The sequence below is a fragment of the Mycteria americana genome, chromosome 21 (assembly GCF_035582795.1).
Source record: "Mycteria americana isolate JAX WOST 10 ecotype Jacksonville Zoo and Gardens chromosome 21, USCA_MyAme_1.0, whole genome shotgun sequence".
Classification (NCBI taxonomy): domain Eukaryota; kingdom Metazoa; phylum Chordata; class Aves; order Ciconiiformes; family Ciconiidae; genus Mycteria; species Mycteria americana.
The window spans coordinates 4817233-4832186 of NC_134385.1; the positions used below are offsets into that span (position 1 = coordinate 4817233).

Here is a 14954-nt window from a genome sequence, read left to right on the forward strand (position 1 = left end):
GTCTCTGAGCAAAATGGGAGCAGGATGTCAGAAAACTGCTGGCTGTTGTTGCAGTGAGGAATTGAGTCCTCTGCCTGTTATGCTCCTTGTAGCTTGTTCAGGCCTTGCTGCTGCAGGAGGTGGGACTGATCGGGAACCCCTCCGGGACTGGCGAGGAGAGAAGGTGGGCCTTTTTGTGGATTTCATAGCTGAGAAATCATCGTGACCTGCGCTTGGCTCTTTGAGCTCTTCCACCTTGTGCCCCTTGTCCCTGAGAAACCGGTGGCTTCCCTTTAAACATAAAAGTTGCCCTGTGGATTGACTCTGTCAATTGGAGAGGGAGAGAGGAGGAAATGCAGCTTTCAAGTGACAGGGAAGCAGAAAAGACCTGAAGGTTAAAGCTGAGGGGTGAGATGGCTTAGGGGCATTGCTTTTGGGGTGGGTGGCTGAGCCCTGCGTATGTTCTTGCGCTTGTGAGTAACACCATCATCAATACAGATGAGAGTGACGTTTCTGGTTCACGCTGAGCGATTAGAGGCTGTCAGATTGCAGCAGGCACAGACCACAGGAAGGGAACAACAAAAACGCAAAGCAACCCACCCCAGCATCACCTCCAGGGCGGGGGAAGGACGCCTTGGTGTCCTCCATCAGCCTGTGCCTCGGTGACATTTTAAATAGACTCCTGCACGCGGTGTTGCCTGCTGCTGCCTCGGTTGTCAATGTCAGAAGGGGGAGGGGATCTCTTCCTTGAGTGGTTTGGTTCTGGCAGTCCCTGTAATGTTTGAGCTGTCACAACAGGGAAGGTTCCCAAGGAAGCCGCTTACTGAACAAGAGCTGGCTGGGTGCCTGCTTCTTTCAGGCTCAGAGATGAGCCGGGGTAGAAAGGGGAGGTAACCGAATCCCTTCCAGGCTGAGGTCCAGCTATAGCCATGGTGGCGTGCGCTTGGACAAACCCAAACCGGTGTGCGGTCTGGGCTGTTCGTTCCCGGAGCAGACAGGCTCTCCTCTCGGAAGGGGAAGGGCTCCGCATCTCCGGGATGCGAGCGATGTGCTGGCACCTGCGGTGAGCAGGCAGAGATCGTTGTGCTGAGAACGTTTTGGGCCGATGGGAGGTAGAGCTGCTTCCTTGCTGCCAAGGGGAGAGAGGAGCCGTCGGTGGCGAGGCGCTGGCAGAAGCGGGAGTGAAACCTTTTGTTTCTCGTCAAATGAGAGATTGCAAAAACAATGATGGCAGCATTCCTGCTCTGTACATCGATCCAGTATTGTCGTCAGGCAAGATAACTGCAATAAAAAGCCCGGCCTTTAATTTTATGCATGGAGAACTTCTTACCTGCTCCCCCCCCCCCCCCCCCCCGGCTCCCCCCCCGGCTCCCCCCCCGCAGTTTCTTTTCCAACTGCAGCTATTTTTCCCTGCTGACTTCAGGTGTTTTGTATTCTGCTTAGATCAATAGCAGTAGAACAGCAGCAGCTTTCCAGTTGTCACTAGGAAGACCCTGCTGTCAGCTACAGCTCACCCGTTTTCTGCCAGTGCGGTACTGGGGATGGAGAGCCCTTCTGCTTGCCTGACAAACACAAAAGAAAGCTGTGCAGTACAGGAGTGCTGTATTGATTTTTTTTCTTTTCTTTTTTTTTTTTTTAAATCCAGCTGGGGGAAAATGGTGTTCTTCCCGTGCTCCAGCAGCTGGGTTTGCCTTCCTGCACTTGGTTTAAGAGGGAATAAAGTGGGCTGTCTGAAATGCCCCCTGCCCACGCGGGAGGGGAGGGTGTGAGGTGGCACTGCGGGGAATCGCGTCCTGCTGAGGCTGTCGGCGTCGTCCTTGCTGCGTGGCTTTGCCAAGGGAGCTGGTCCCTGGTGATACGCTGCTTAGCAGCCTCCGAGACGCAAGCAGGAAGAGCAAATCCATTGCCTAATCCGACAAACGCGCCAGGGTGACATTAGCTGATGTGAACATTGGCCCCTATTCATAGATTTTAACAATCTCTGATATTTATGTTAGCCTGGAGCAAATCAATGCAAGTATTTTTCTTCATCGAACAAAAAGTGTTCACTGAAACACATACAACCTTTGTGTGCATCTTCCATCCAAAGTGCCAAAATAGGAAGTGTCTGTTAGAAACCAAAGCACCGGGCACGGCTTTGCTCTCCAGGGTGTCTGTATTTCCTCAGCTTTCTCTCTTTTGGAACCAGACTATTTTGTGAATTCCCTCACCATCGGATCCCGAGGAGCACAGTCTCAGGCTCTTGATCAACTCTGACGCAGTGACAGGTCATGCTGAGACGATGCCCACGCTACAGCTCGACGTGAGCCGCTCTGCGTGAGCGCCTCGGTGGATGGCTCTGCTTCCATCCAGATGCCTCTGAAGCCGTTCTCCCTCTTGGAGGGGCTGTCCTAAAACATGGTCTAGGCTAGGAAATAAGGCGGGATGTTAGATGATCTCCTGAGGGCTCGGTAGAGGCGAGGAAGTGTGTAGTCTGCAGTGCGTTACTAAGCTAGTTGAGTTGAAGCCTGAGTACTCCTATGTCAAGTTAGCGTGTATCAAGGGCGAGTAGGCCACCTCTACACTAGACTGTTAGCCAACGTTTTCTACTGCCGTACCGGCAACTCCAAATTGGTGTCCCCTCTGACCTGCCTCTGCTGTGGGTAGTTACTTTCAAGCTGGAAGCTTCACTAGTCTAAAATTCAGTGGGTGTGTAAGTGCTGTTCTGTCCCCAGAACAGGGAATACCTTGGTAAATGTGGAAGGCTGGATTCAGCTTAATTATTGAGCAAAGTCAGGTAATGGAAAGCAGAACGCATAAAGTAGAGATAAGTCTTTGATGAAGGAGAGAAATTTCAGTAAAAAGTGGGGCTGTTATGTGGAAATTTGTGATGACTGTTGGGAACGTGGCTCTGGCAATTAACAGGGTTTGCTAATAACAAAAGCCAGCACCTTTTGCGAGCAGAGTGCGTGCTCTGCGTTGCCTCCGCTCGGCGTGCTGGAGCCACGAGGGAGGAGGAACCCAACCACCTCCAGGAAGGGGCCAAGACTGTTTTATTTCAAACCCCTTGGTATTGTGCTGTGTGACACCGCAGAATGGGCCTTGAAGGGAAATGCAGCTCAAGGTCTCTGTGTGAGGAGGAGATGAACGGCTTCCAAGGAAAGTGTGGAAGGATGCGAAGAGGAGAGTGGGGGCTGGACGCTGGGCAGCTCTCCTGCACCCGCTGGGCAGGACATCCCCGTCCTGGGTCTGCTGGGCTGGGACAAGCGATGTCCTCCCTGTTCTTCCCACTAGTTCAGTGAGTTGTCACTCTGTATTTTGCTGAGTGTGTTGTGGTGGGTGGAAATCTGGAATAAACATATTTCTTCTTCAGCTTTCTCGTGTAGTTTGAATTAAACTTCCTAATAAAGCAATTGTTATTTTTCTAAGCTGATTCTCCATTTGTAAATGCGGTTCCACCCCTTGCAGTACCTCGACCACCTCCTCTCTCGCAGGAGGCTTGGCGCGATGCTGATTTCCCGAGGAGATCTTCTCCCTGGCAGCTCCCGGGGCTGACTCCTCCAGCTTCTGATCTTCGGAAGGGCAACAGCGAGAAGTCTGCTGCCGAGGTTCCTGTGGCGGATCTGCGCAAGGTAGGTGCGAGGGGTGAAGGTACCTGCCTGGAGGAGCTTCACCAGAGCAGAAGGCCCCGCTGGGAGACAAACCCTGGCCCTTCTGCGCCAGGCGAAGCCGCTGGAGTGCTGGGGGGAAGCGCGGAGCCGGGCTCTCCGCGGGCCTGCAGAGCAGCGAGCCAGCGCTTCACCAAGAAGCAGCCGCGGGGCTGCGGGCTCTCCGCCCGGGCTGCCCTGCCAGCGGGGCGAGCCCCGGGGCCCGGACCCCCCTCCCCAAAGCGGGGAGGGCCCAGAGGAGGGGGCGCTGGGCCCGGCGGGCCGGGGGCCAGCCTGCGCTCCCGCTTCCTGGTTACCGGCCGTGCCCGGAAGCGGGCGCGGTCTCCAGGAAGTGACGCAAACGCGCCGGGTAGGGGGGCGGGCCCCGGTGATGGCGGAAGCGGAGGCCAAGATGAAGCAGTTCAATGGCGGCGGCGGCGGGGCCGGGCTGGACGCCGAGCGCGGCCGCTTCCCCTACTGCGTGGTGTGGACCCCCATCCCCGTCCTGACGTGAGTGCGGGCCCTGCGCTCCCGGCCGGCCCCGGGGGCGGGCGGCCCGGCTGAGGCCTGGGCCCGCGCCTCGCTACCGCGGAAGGGCCCGGGCCGTTCCCCGCCTCCCCTCTCCCGGGACCGACCGCCCGGCCCGCTTCGGGGTGCTGGGTGCTCAGCCTGCTCCGGAGCTGGCAGGGGGCCCGGCCTGCTTTTGGGGTAACTGGGTGCTGGCCGGCTTTGGGGCAGGCAGACCGGGGTGACTGGCTGCCTGGCCTGCTCCGGGGCAGGCAGGGCGCCCGGCCCGCTTTGGGGTGCTCGGCCTGCTTTGGGGTGAGGGGGTGCCAGCCTGCTTCAGGGCCAGGGCCCGGGTAGGATTCTGTCCTTGGGGTAGGGCTCTCCTCTCCCCGCAGCAAGGGCGTGTGTGGGGAAAGCTTTGCGGCGAGCGGGCTTGTCTCTACAGGAGCGGGAGTGGAGGGGATCCAGTGAAACGTGGGAAGTCTTTCATGTTTTTGGAGCAAAGGTTTGGCTACGGGGATCTTAGACCACCTTATGCCTTGAGGAGAGCCTCTGCGCTTCACTTCTAATGAGTTAGAAGTCGATTTGCCTTCCCAGTCTTGTCAGCCAAGTGTAAGCAGGCTCCAGGGAAGACTTCTGAGTTTTTCTCCAGTTGTGGGAAAACGAAAAGCTGTAAAATGTGGCTTTGGGGGTAGTCTGGGAACACAAAGCCTTATTTTTATGCCTTCCTCTTCTCCTCCGGTTCAAATCAGGTGATAATGTTTACTGAGCCAGAGCTGAAAGTCAGGTAGAAGACGTGGTGTGGTCGGTGCCAGGATTGGGAACGGCACCGTAACTCTCCTCGGCGAGGAGAAGCTGCAACTTCCCTGTTGCTGTCTCGCATACAGCTACAAACCAGCTTTGTTTTTTACCTCTTTTGATTGCTTAAAATTTCCACCTTAGTCTTTTCCTGGAGGATTTTCCAAAGCTTTTAACCTTCTTATTTGCTGCTGGGACTGATGAAGAGACCTGTCCTGCTGCCAAAGTTGCTGGGCATCTGTATTTGTGGGCTCATTCCCCGATGAACAGTGTCGTCTTCCTGTTGATTTTGTTTTGCAGCAGAAATTTCGGTGGTGTTATTTGGCAAAATCTCTCCTTAGATTGCATAATAGCTCCATTTTCTCCCTCTGACATTTCCCGTCATCCTTGGATTTGGAGGCTTGAAAGCTAGTCAGTGCTGAGAGGAGAATTAAAAAAAGGAAGAAGTGTCTAGACCTTTGAAGGTGGCAACGCTGTGACAGCGTTATATTCAGCCGTACCTTCTGGCTGGTAAAACATTGCACAGATTAGCCAAACTGGCTGCTTTGCATCGCACCAGATAGCAACACGCAGAGGGTAAGTGATGCAAGCGCAGAACGTCAAACTTTGCAGAGTCCTTTCTCTACGTCCTAGGGTTATGTCATCGACAGGAGCTATCTGCTGTTTATAACCTCAGCTGCGCTTACGGCTTGTCTTTCCTCGTGCCATCCAACCGCCTCAGTCCCTTTTTATTTTGATAGTTTTAGGATCTCTAATTGAGCTGTGGCTTGTGAGTCTGTTTCTGTTTAGCATTGCTGGAACCTCTTCCGAAATATTAGTCGCTGCGTGCAGGCCCTCGGGGAGAGAGGAGTGAGAAATCGGAGAGAGGTCAGCAAACCTGAGAATGCCGGAGGATGTGGGAGAGCGCTGTAATTTGGCCTGAAGTATTTACTTCTAAGAGATGATGATGGGAGGGGGTTGGGATATAGATCTGCTGCTCTCTGGGGCTGTAAATATCCAGCGGGGAGGAGAAGGTCTTTGAAACAATGGGATCATTTAGGGGAGGGAATGCTTTTCCTGGAGCCAGGAGCCCCGTTTTCTGTCTGGGGTGCTTAAATCTAGTTTGCCGTGAAAAGCCGCAGCGTGGATGGGAAGATGGACAAGGTGACCTTATTTTCAGTTGTTGAAGTGGAAAGTCTGCTTTTATCTCAAGGCAGTTTCTCCTGGATCTAACCTTTTTACTTGGATACACAAATGGGTTTGTTCTGGGAGATTGGGGCTTGCGCTTCCCTGGCCGGGGACGTGTGTAGTGCAGGCCTTCGGGGTTTTGCGGTCTCCGTAACTGCAGCCACTCACGGTAAAATCCCGAAGCCTGACTGCCGCACAGACGAGCTGACTCTAGACCTGCTTGTCAGGAGAGCACAGCTTTGGGTATTCCCTGCGTGTTTTTCTTTTGCTTGTACCTCTACTGCGTCTTTACCGGTCTTTGCCTGGCTTTGGCTCACCTGCTTTCATCTCTCGGCTGCGTATAACACCTTAACTGTGCCTGTCTATCCCATGCTATGCAGTTGGTTGTACGGCCGCTCCAGCAGTCTCCTGGCAGCACGTTGCACGCACTCGGTGTGATCGGGGGGCAAATATCTCAGCCTGACGGTTCACTTGTTGCCTCGGTAGATGGCTCTTCCCGATCATTGGCCACATGGGTATCTGCACGTCGACTGGAGTCATTCGGGACTTCGCAGGGCCATACTTTGTCTCAGTAAGTAGACGATGGATCGGGGTGCTTAAGCAGAATCTGTGCTTGGCCTGCTTCTCACCTTCGTTGGTGACTTTTGAGCCGTCTCCTGTCTTTTGCAGTTCAAAGTTTTGCAAAGTAATGGCTTAGATGTTTCTGAAGATCGTGGGTCTTTGCTGTTACTCTGTGGGCTGCTGTCCAGTGGAGTTCATTTGGGGGATGTGATAGATGGTGGCTAGTTTGGCTTGGTGAGCAAAAGGGAAGAAATCTTGTAGTCCAGGCTCGTAATTGGGAATTCTAGACCTAAATTCTCTTAATTCCGAGTAACAGAAGCAGCCTTCCAACTTCCTCAGCATGCCTGTTACTGTCATGCTGCTTAGCATCAGGTATGTGCCAGTCTTCTAAACCACTTTACAGTCTGGTGGATTTTGAAAGTAAGGGAGTTTTAAGGTGGGGTAATTAATACTCTTAATAGATTGGAACACTTACAACTTTGAGTTAACAAGATATTAACAGTTAAAAAAAAAAAAGGCGGGGGGGAACAAGGTACATATACCATATAGCTAGATGATGTCACCCTGTATAGAGTATAAATATACTCATACCCAGAACAGGAGTACGAAAACAACTGAAATCTAAATCCAGACACACAAATAAGATTGGTGTCTTGAGACTGCTGAGGCAATGTGACAGTTTTATCACTAAGCGATCGCGGGCTGTGAGACCTTCCAGCAAGAGGCATGTCACGAATATTGCACGGGGTTGTCCTCTTGAGACGTTTTTCCTTTTTTGTAGGAAGACAACATGGCATTTGGGAAGCCAGTGAAGTAAGTGCTCTTGTTAGTTTTTATTAAACTAACCAACTGACCTGCAGATGTCCTTTAATTTATGGAGACAGACATGCTATAATATTGCTTTTCTTGTTGTTCAGATGCCCTAATTCAAGTGGATGGCTACTGTGTCTCTGCTTTTCAAGAAACCACGTTAAATTAAATCTTTTTAGAAGCGTGACAGCAATATATAATGAGAGCTGTATGGAGCCTTTATTAGAAGGGGAAAAAAAAAAAAGAAAAGGCTAAAGCATTTTAAGATAATGTTAACAACATGCTCCAAGTAAATACTGCCTGTGCTGTACTAATGAACTGTCATCACTCGCATCCTGTTAATGATTTTCTGGGGGGAGGAGGAGAGGTGCCTGGGTTTTGCTTATCTGTCAGATCAGGTTTACGTTTTGAATGGCCTGAAGGTTTCACATCACGGGATGTGAAAGCAGTTCAGAGTTTTGTCTGTGCCCCTGAGGTCTGCAGTTTCTCTCTCCGGGGTGCTGTCGGGCTGAGGGTGCTGAGCATTAGTTTCTGCTGCCCTCTGCAGCATACGCTCGTCTTGAAGAGCTCGGCTCCATGGACTCGAGAGGTAGTGGATTTCTCTAAGTCCTTTAAGCATCTTCCTGCTGGGAAGAGCAAGGAGTTGTGAAGATGCAGCAGTAACGTGAAGGGATCTGTTCTCATCCTTCTAGGTACTGGAAACTGGATCCCAGCAAAGTATACTCCACCAGTCCCAATGCTTGGGACACGGCCGTACACGATGCCTCGGAGGAGTACAAGCACCGAATGGTACGGCTTCGGTGCTGATGTCCCGTCTTGTGTGTGGAGGAATATCGCCCCAGTGTTTGGGTGCTTGCTGCAGGAGTGGGACCTGTGGGTCTGTGCCAGCACAGGGTACAGAACTGGGGAGCCTCAAGGACAGGATTTCTAATCCCATGCCCGTTTTTCTGTTCCAGCACAACCTTTGCTGTGATAACTGCCATTCTCACGTGGCTCTGGCCTTAAACTTGATGAGATACGATAACAGCACCTCCTGGAACATGGTGAAACTCTGCTTCTTCTCACTCCTGTATGGGAAGTATGTAAGGTGAGCTGAGGAGAACTCTAGATTCAGCAGGCAAAAGGGCTCTGTTTCTTTCTTCCTCGCCCTCCAAAGCTTCAGACCGTCCCGTGGAGAAGGGAGAAACATCTCTCCCCTGCAACATGTGGGTGTATGTTGCTGGTAGGTGGTACTGTCACTGCCTGCTGCCTCTTAGGAAAAGAACCAAGAGTGCTTGCTGGGCTGCACTAGATGCTGCTCCTGAAATGCTATATCTGGCAGCTAATCTAGGGTGCCTGGAATTTGGGAAATGCTAGCTAAAGCAAATCTCACTCTGTGTTGTCTTTTGGCTGGGTTAGGTCAGAACATAAGGTCACAAAATGGCTTGTCTCTGAGGATTACTGGTTTCTCTTCCCTCTCTCGAGTCTTGTTTACATTAAAAACTAGTCGGATTTCCAACTGGCGTGGAGCTTCCAACTTGAGCGGAGAGGGAAACCCCGAGCTTTCCTTACTAGAAAGGGCACTTAATCTCCACTGCAGCTCCTTGTGCCTGAAGAGGAGATTCTGCGAGGACTGCCCTGCATAAAGCTTTTGAGTTGCTCCACTTCTGTTGGGTCTTCCCCGTTCTGGAAAAGCTTCTCTACCACCAGCTTTTAGGCAAGTGTAGTCCTGCTGTCTTGGTTAAATACGCCAGCAGTCTGAATAAGGAGGCCTGTGGTAACAGGGTTTCATTTTTTGTGGTCTCCTGTCACCACTCCTGTCTGTGCAGATATGAATGTGCTAGTCTTCAACCTGAATTTAAGCTGGAAGGAGAGTCCAGCCCTGTTGTTCATGATACAGTTATTTGTGGACCTAGTCTCAATTTTTAACACGGACTGAATCTCCAGGACTTGTTGTATGGCAGTGCCACCAATGGATAAGAAAGTCAGAAGGGCGTCTGTCCCCCTCTGATTTCTCCAGTTATTCTCACATCCTTCTCTCCCTCTTGTCTTTCTCTGCTGATTTCTTATGTTTAACCCTCCCCCTTTTTTCCATCTTGCAGCATAGGGGGATTTGTGAAGACCTGGCTTCCCTTTGTCCTCTTCTTGGGGGTGATCGTGACCGTTGTCCTGACGCTTCATTTGCGGTGATGGCAGCTGTGAACTCCCCATTCCGTGGGCACACGAAGGAAGAAACTGTGACTGATCCAGTGAGATGGAGGCATGGGACTCTGGGAGGCGTTTTCTGGGGAAGGTGGCAACTCCACTCCATTGTAACAGCTCGTCTTTGTTTCTTGGAACTGGCTTCTTTTCCTTCTGGGTTTTTTTTTTTTTTTTTTCTGTCGATGGTGTCTCCCAATGTCTGGGGCCCTGAAGCCTCCTGCTCTGTCCCTGAATATGCTCCCTTTCTGCAATTTGGTAGGTAGAAACGCAATCAGGAAAGGAGAGGCGTGGGCACCTTTGCTTTCAGTGCCAAGTAAAAAGCCGCAAGGCAAACCCTGCCTCCTGGTTCAGGAGCACAAGCAGAAACACCTTGTAAGGTTCTCTCTGATCACCTGGTTTCTTCCTCTTGGCAGACTTCATCAGATGCTTCCTCAGATTTCCTGATTTCCAAGGAGGAGTTGTTGTTTCCCTGTTGCATGACTCTCCTGTAGCACATGTTTCGAAGTGGAGGTGTGGGGTTCCTCCTGGGGATGTAGGGTGCCACAGCGCTCACTGATGGTCTCCCCAGTAGTGACAGAAAGGTGTTGACGGCGGGACACTCCTCTGAGGAGACGTGCAGAGGAACGCTCTGTGGCAGGGCAAATGCATCTGGTCCTGCTGGTGAGCCCAGAAAGGCAGGAAAGTCGATCGACTGGCTTGGGTATGGCTCATGGCAGTCTGCACACTTTCAATAGCCTGTTGCAGAGTTGGGAGTCTACCGCTAAGACCCTTTTAGCTTGTGTCAGAGAAAATATCGCTTCCCTGCTTCTCCTTGTGCTCTGAATATCTAAAATTGTCGTTACGCTTCTCATGAGCCGCTTACTTTCCTTTGATCCTGAGTGCTTTGTGTGTCGCAGCATACCTGAGCCTGCAGAGGTGGCAGCAGCAGCAGGTACGTGTTTCTGGGACAGAAGGCTTAGCGTAGGGTTTTGGAAGCATCCATGAGAGCGGCACCTGGGACTTGAGCTTAGTGAGGCCATCAGAGATTAAGAGAAAAGGTGAAGGGACTGGAAAGCATCCACGTTCAAGTTGGACTTTGCAGCAGCAAACTGGGGCGCTGGCTTTCTTGCTGCAGGTTCCAGGATGGTGAACAAGAAGGTCTGTTTACTTCCTTGGCGTGCTTTGCAGGGCACACCTGCAATAAAAGCAGGACTGACTTTGATGCGAGAAACGCTGGTCTGGCAGCGTTGGGGTCTGATGGCCCTTTTGAGCCCTGGGTCGGGCAGGATGGGTAGTAGGGGGGTAGGTTGTTCTTGAGTGCTAGGCAGGAAGTGAATTTGGACATGACCCAGAGCCTCTCCCGGGGCAAGAGGTCCAGGTCTGTGTTTGCTGAGGCTCTGGCCCGCAGATGCTGCTTTCTGTGGGGCTCTGAGCCAATGTGGCTTCTTAAAAAAAAAAAAAAGTGTGGCTTGAAGGGTTATGTGCAGTTGAGCAGATCCCCTCCGACTGCAGAGGAAGGAGAATAGCTTTTCCACTCATGCCTTGAAAGGCCAGCTCTTTACTCCACTACCTGATGGATTGCAACTGCAAGGAGTGCTTGTGGCCAGCAAGAAAGCTCTTCTCCACTGCTTGCTGTCCCTGTGGCTTCCTCTGACGGGGAAGCCCATTCACCGTCACCCTGCTGGCTCTCAGACCTGTCCCCGTGTGCCTTTCCATCCGTTTCCATCTCCCCGACTCCTCTAGCCATATGGGAGGGTTGGGGACTCCTCTTGGGCTTCTCGATTTCTTCATTTCCTCCTTTTCCTCAGTCACTTTTAAACCTCTCCCTAAAGCATCCAGTTGTCTCTCTATCATCTGGTGCTGGCTTTTCTGGGGTGGGTGGAGGAGGTGTGCAGACCTCGGCGCCTTTCGCTGTCTACCTGGAGCTGAAGTAGTCGTCGGTGTCTGCCCTGTACGGTCATTTCAAGCCTGCGTGGAGAGCGGGCTGGAGGGCGCTGGGCCTGGGGCTGATCAGAAAGCCAAGATCTTGATCAAAGAGAACCTTACAATGAAAGGATGGTGTCTTACCGAGCTACCCTGTGTCGCTGCGGTCTCCACCCAGCGAGCCTGCTGGCTAACATGCCCTGGGACAAGCCAGTTGAACAGGAGAGATTAGTCCTTTGTCTCTGTTTTTAATTTAAGTATGATTTCTCAGAGTGACCTGCCAAGGATGCGCTCGGAGTCCCCGGCCCCAGGGCTGAAGCCAACCTGTCTTACGCAGTAGCAATAACCTAGAGACTCTTAGGCCTGTCTCACACGTTGATTCAGTGTTTTATCGATAAGCTATACAAGCATTGCCAAAGCTGAGACTTTGAGTTGTCGGGGGAGGCCGGGAGCGGGGCTGCTGGCCACAGTCCCCGCTCCTGGGACTTCTGAAAACATGTTGAGTGCCATTCCCCACAGTGAAAATCCTTGTTGTTTGCTCCTAACGCTTTGTACCAGGTCTGGGTTTCGAATGGAGACTTTCCGAGCAGCAGCAAATGAGCCTCGTAGTCGGCTGGAGCGCTGGCTGCCCAGGAGGGAAAGCGGTGCTTTGCCCAAGTCCTGGCTGAACAGCCGACCCGCTTCCTCCGCCGGAGACGGAGGATGGCTCCGGGCATCCGAAAGAAACACGGCTAACAGGAGAGCAAGGCCCAAAGCTGAGGGTACCGCAGAGCCAGCCCGCACATCCGCGCTGGACACGCAAAGCCGTCTGTACTCGCACAATGAAGGATGGTGCCCGCACAGGTCGGGTGCTGGGAGAGGGGGGTGGGCTGGTGGGATTTACTGTTTTCCTGCGCTGCGGTAGCCTCAGCCCAGCGCTGCGGGAGTGCGGAGGAACCCCAGCGGTGCTCGGCATGGCTTCCCAGCAGCGCTGCAGCCAGCGGCTGCGGTCGTGTGGGGAGGGGGCTGCTTCCTCTTGGCGTGGGAGGCGGCAGACAAGGGGGGCGAGTAAGGAACGTCCTCTCCTTGCAGCTTCCGTCATCTCGCTACCGGCTTCTTTGCAGTGCCCGCTTTGACTAGCCACATTAAAGGTTCACCCTGTCCTTCACCTTCCGGATGCCAGTTTTATGCTCCTCTCCTTTCCCCTTTGCACGTGCTTGTGCTGCAGAGCTCGCTGGCGTTGCCGTTGCTCTTCGGCGAGGGCGAGCCCTCTGTACCCTCATCCTTTGTTCTCTTGATCTCTGTGGGGCGCTGGATTACTTTGTAAATATTTAAACTCTGCTTCTGTGGTTTCATAATCCTGACGGTAGGGGAAATAAACTTATTTCTGTGGATGTCTCCAAGTGCCGCATCTCTTCTTGTCGAGACTCTTTTCGTTTTTTGTTGGTATTCCCCCCTGCCCCGCTGAGCTCCGGCCCCTCTCCTGCCCCAAGGCAGCGTGTCTGGCTGCAAGCAGGAGCCGGTCCCCGAAGCTCCCGTGCCTTTTACTTTATGAACTTGCCCTTTGCTCTGCTCCGAGGCAAAACTCACAGCCCTGTTTTCAGACCTCCTGTTGGGAAGGGGGGTTTGGGGGGGGCAGGGGGACCCAGTTGCTGCAGCGCGGGAAGCGTTTGCAGGCTTTAACGTCGGGTCTTGAAGCTGGGGACCCGCCAAGGGTCTTTGTAATGTGTGGGAGGAGACGGGGCTCTGCCTGCTCTTGCCCTTTGCCGATCCCTAAGCCCCTGCCCGGTCAGCAGAGCCCTGCCTGGCCCTGGGCAGCGGGGAGCCCAGCGCTCTGCGGAGGAGGATGCTTTTTTAGAAGCTAAGCCCCCTCTTGCAGGTTGATCCCGTTGAGCTGTTCCCTTTCCCTAGTCCTAAGGCTCTGGCACCTCTCCCTTCTTGGAGGCTGGGGCTCCTTTCCCCCGCCCGTGCGGAGCCCCCCGTCTTCCATTTCCCTGCAAGCTGTTGGGGAGGGGATGCGTATGCGGGGCCTGGGGCTGCCGGGAGCTATGGAGGAGCGGAGAGCAGTGGGATGCGAAGAGCCGGCCTCGTTTTCCCCTCTCCCAGCAGGATACCGCTGCCTGAACTGGGAGCGAGGGAAGCTGGGCCTCCGAGTGCTGTAACGATTGCTAATGCAGCAGCCGATTTTCCGTTACATCTGATATCCAGAGGCCAAAGCTGCGCGGTGGGGGAAGTAGATCAGCCTTAAAATTAGGTTGTGTACAAGGCTCAGGGATTTAACGGCGCAGCCATCTTACAAAACACCACCTGGATCCTCTCCTGCTCAGCCCCTCCATCCAAACCACGCTGCTCCTGCGGCTGCGTTAACTCCAGCCCCTGCTTCGGCTCGGGGGCCGCGAAAGAGCAGTGGCGGGGATGGCAGGCAGCCTCCGAGGGGTTTATCCTGCACGCGTCTGTCGCTGGAGCACGAGGTGAGGATACAAAACCCCCCAGGAACGTGCTCTGCCCAGCGTGCACGGCTCTGTACTGCTGTAACCGTCCTGCTGGGTCCCCGCTCGCCTCCCAAGCGTGGCAAGATTTTTCTAACCCACTTCTGCTGCCCGGGGAGCTGCAGGGAATGTGGCTGGAGGTGTGTGAGAGCCGAGCCGCACGGTTCGGGTCATGGTATTTGGGGATTATATGGAAGCAGCCAGTCTGAATGTGCCAAGATAGTCACACTCGGGTGCCCGGGGTGCTCACAGCTCTCTGGCCGTGGCAGGAGGCTGGACTGTGCAAGCCCTGCTCCTCTTTTTTTTTTTCTCCCACCTCTCAGCCTGGCCAGCCCAGCCCCCGGAGGGACGGAGGCTGCTGGAGGCCAGGGAGGCTGCAAAGCAGAGTGGCAAGATCCATCCCAACCTGCCAAGTGGCCTGAACCGAATCATCGGAGCGACCTTGCTGCCTCCCACCCCTCTGCCCTCGCCCGGGATGGCCGAGCGTGACCGATCCCCCCCGGCAGCCGCGGCGCGGAGGCTTCTTCAGTGCAGGGAGCGGGGCTGGGGGTCCCTGACCTCCCCACGGGGACAGGGAAGCGGATGCCCCATCACCGGCCGTGCCACCGCCGCGGGGCTGGCATGGAGCCGCCTTTGAAGCGGGGTGACTTTGCCGCGGCCGGCCGGAGGCGAGGGGCCCCCCGTTCCTCATCCCCTTAGCAGGAGGGGCGGGGGGGGGCATCAAAGGGCTGTCTGGGGAGCAATATCAACTTGCACTTCAGCATTTGCACGGTGGAAGCTTTTGAAAACGCCAGCGGTGGTGGCTGGGCCGCCTGCGGCCGTGGTGCTTCCGAGGCTGCGGCTCCCTCCTCATCCTCGGCCACCCCATCATCCACGTTGTTTCCCGGGCAGGGGAGGGAAAGGGCGTGCAAGACCCAACGGTGCGGCTCCGGACGCTCGCCGCGTCTTGCCGGGC

General features: G+C 54.1%; 1 protein-coding gene and 1 long non-coding RNA gene across 6 annotated transcripts; one reads left to right on the forward strand and one right to left on the reverse strand.

The window, feature by feature from the left end:
• Positions 1 to 961: 961 nt before the first annotated feature.
• On the reverse strand, positions 962 to 2619 carry LOC142419411 (uncharacterized). Its single transcript, XR_012778550.1, has 2 exons — positions 2044 to 2619; positions 962 to 1260 (listed from the first exon to the last, which is right to left on the reverse strand). It is a non-coding gene; the product is annotated as an uncharacterized LOC142419411 (long non-coding RNA).
• A 1341-nt stretch (positions 2620 to 3960) lies between these two features.
• TMEM222 (transmembrane protein 222) lies at positions 3961 to 12904 on the forward strand. Of its 5 annotated transcripts, none has more exons than XM_075522374.1 (7): positions 3992 to 4115; positions 5211 to 5486; positions 6458 to 6648; positions 7420 to 7451; positions 8141 to 8237; positions 8405 to 8535; positions 12090 to 12904. In XM_075522374.1, the coding sequence occupies exons 3-7, from the start codon at positions 6589 to 6591 to the stop codon at positions 12433 to 12435; spliced, it is 666 nt and encodes a 221-aa protein (XP_075378489.1). In that variant the 5' UTR covers positions 3992 to 4115; positions 5211 to 5486; positions 6458 to 6588; the 3' UTR covers positions 12436 to 12904. The 5 variants fall into 5 exon arrangements, with proteins under 5 accessions (XP_075378486.1, XP_075378490.1, XP_075378489.1 ...); XM_075522372.1 differs by having other exon boundaries at positions 6564 to 6648; XM_075522371.1 differs by lacking the exon at positions 5211 to 5486 and having other exon boundaries at positions 3961 to 4115; positions 6564 to 6648.
• Positions 12905 to 14954: the final 2050 nt, after the last annotated feature.

Bases quoted from the DNA above. Each gene is read 5' to 3' on its own strand.
- TMEM222 (XM_075522371.1), top strand. From the start codon at position 3,997: ATGGCGGAAGCGGAGGCCAAGATGAAGCAGTTCAATGGCGGCGGCGGC. The intron at 4,116-6,563 runs GTGAGTGCGGGC...TTGCCTCGGTAG, and splicing joins ACCCCCATCCCCGTCCTGAC to ATGGCTCTTCCCGATCATTG. The intron at 6,649-7,419 runs GTAAGTAGACGA...CCTTTTTTGTAG, and splicing joins CAGGGCCATACTTTGTCTCA to GAAGACAACATGGCATTTGG.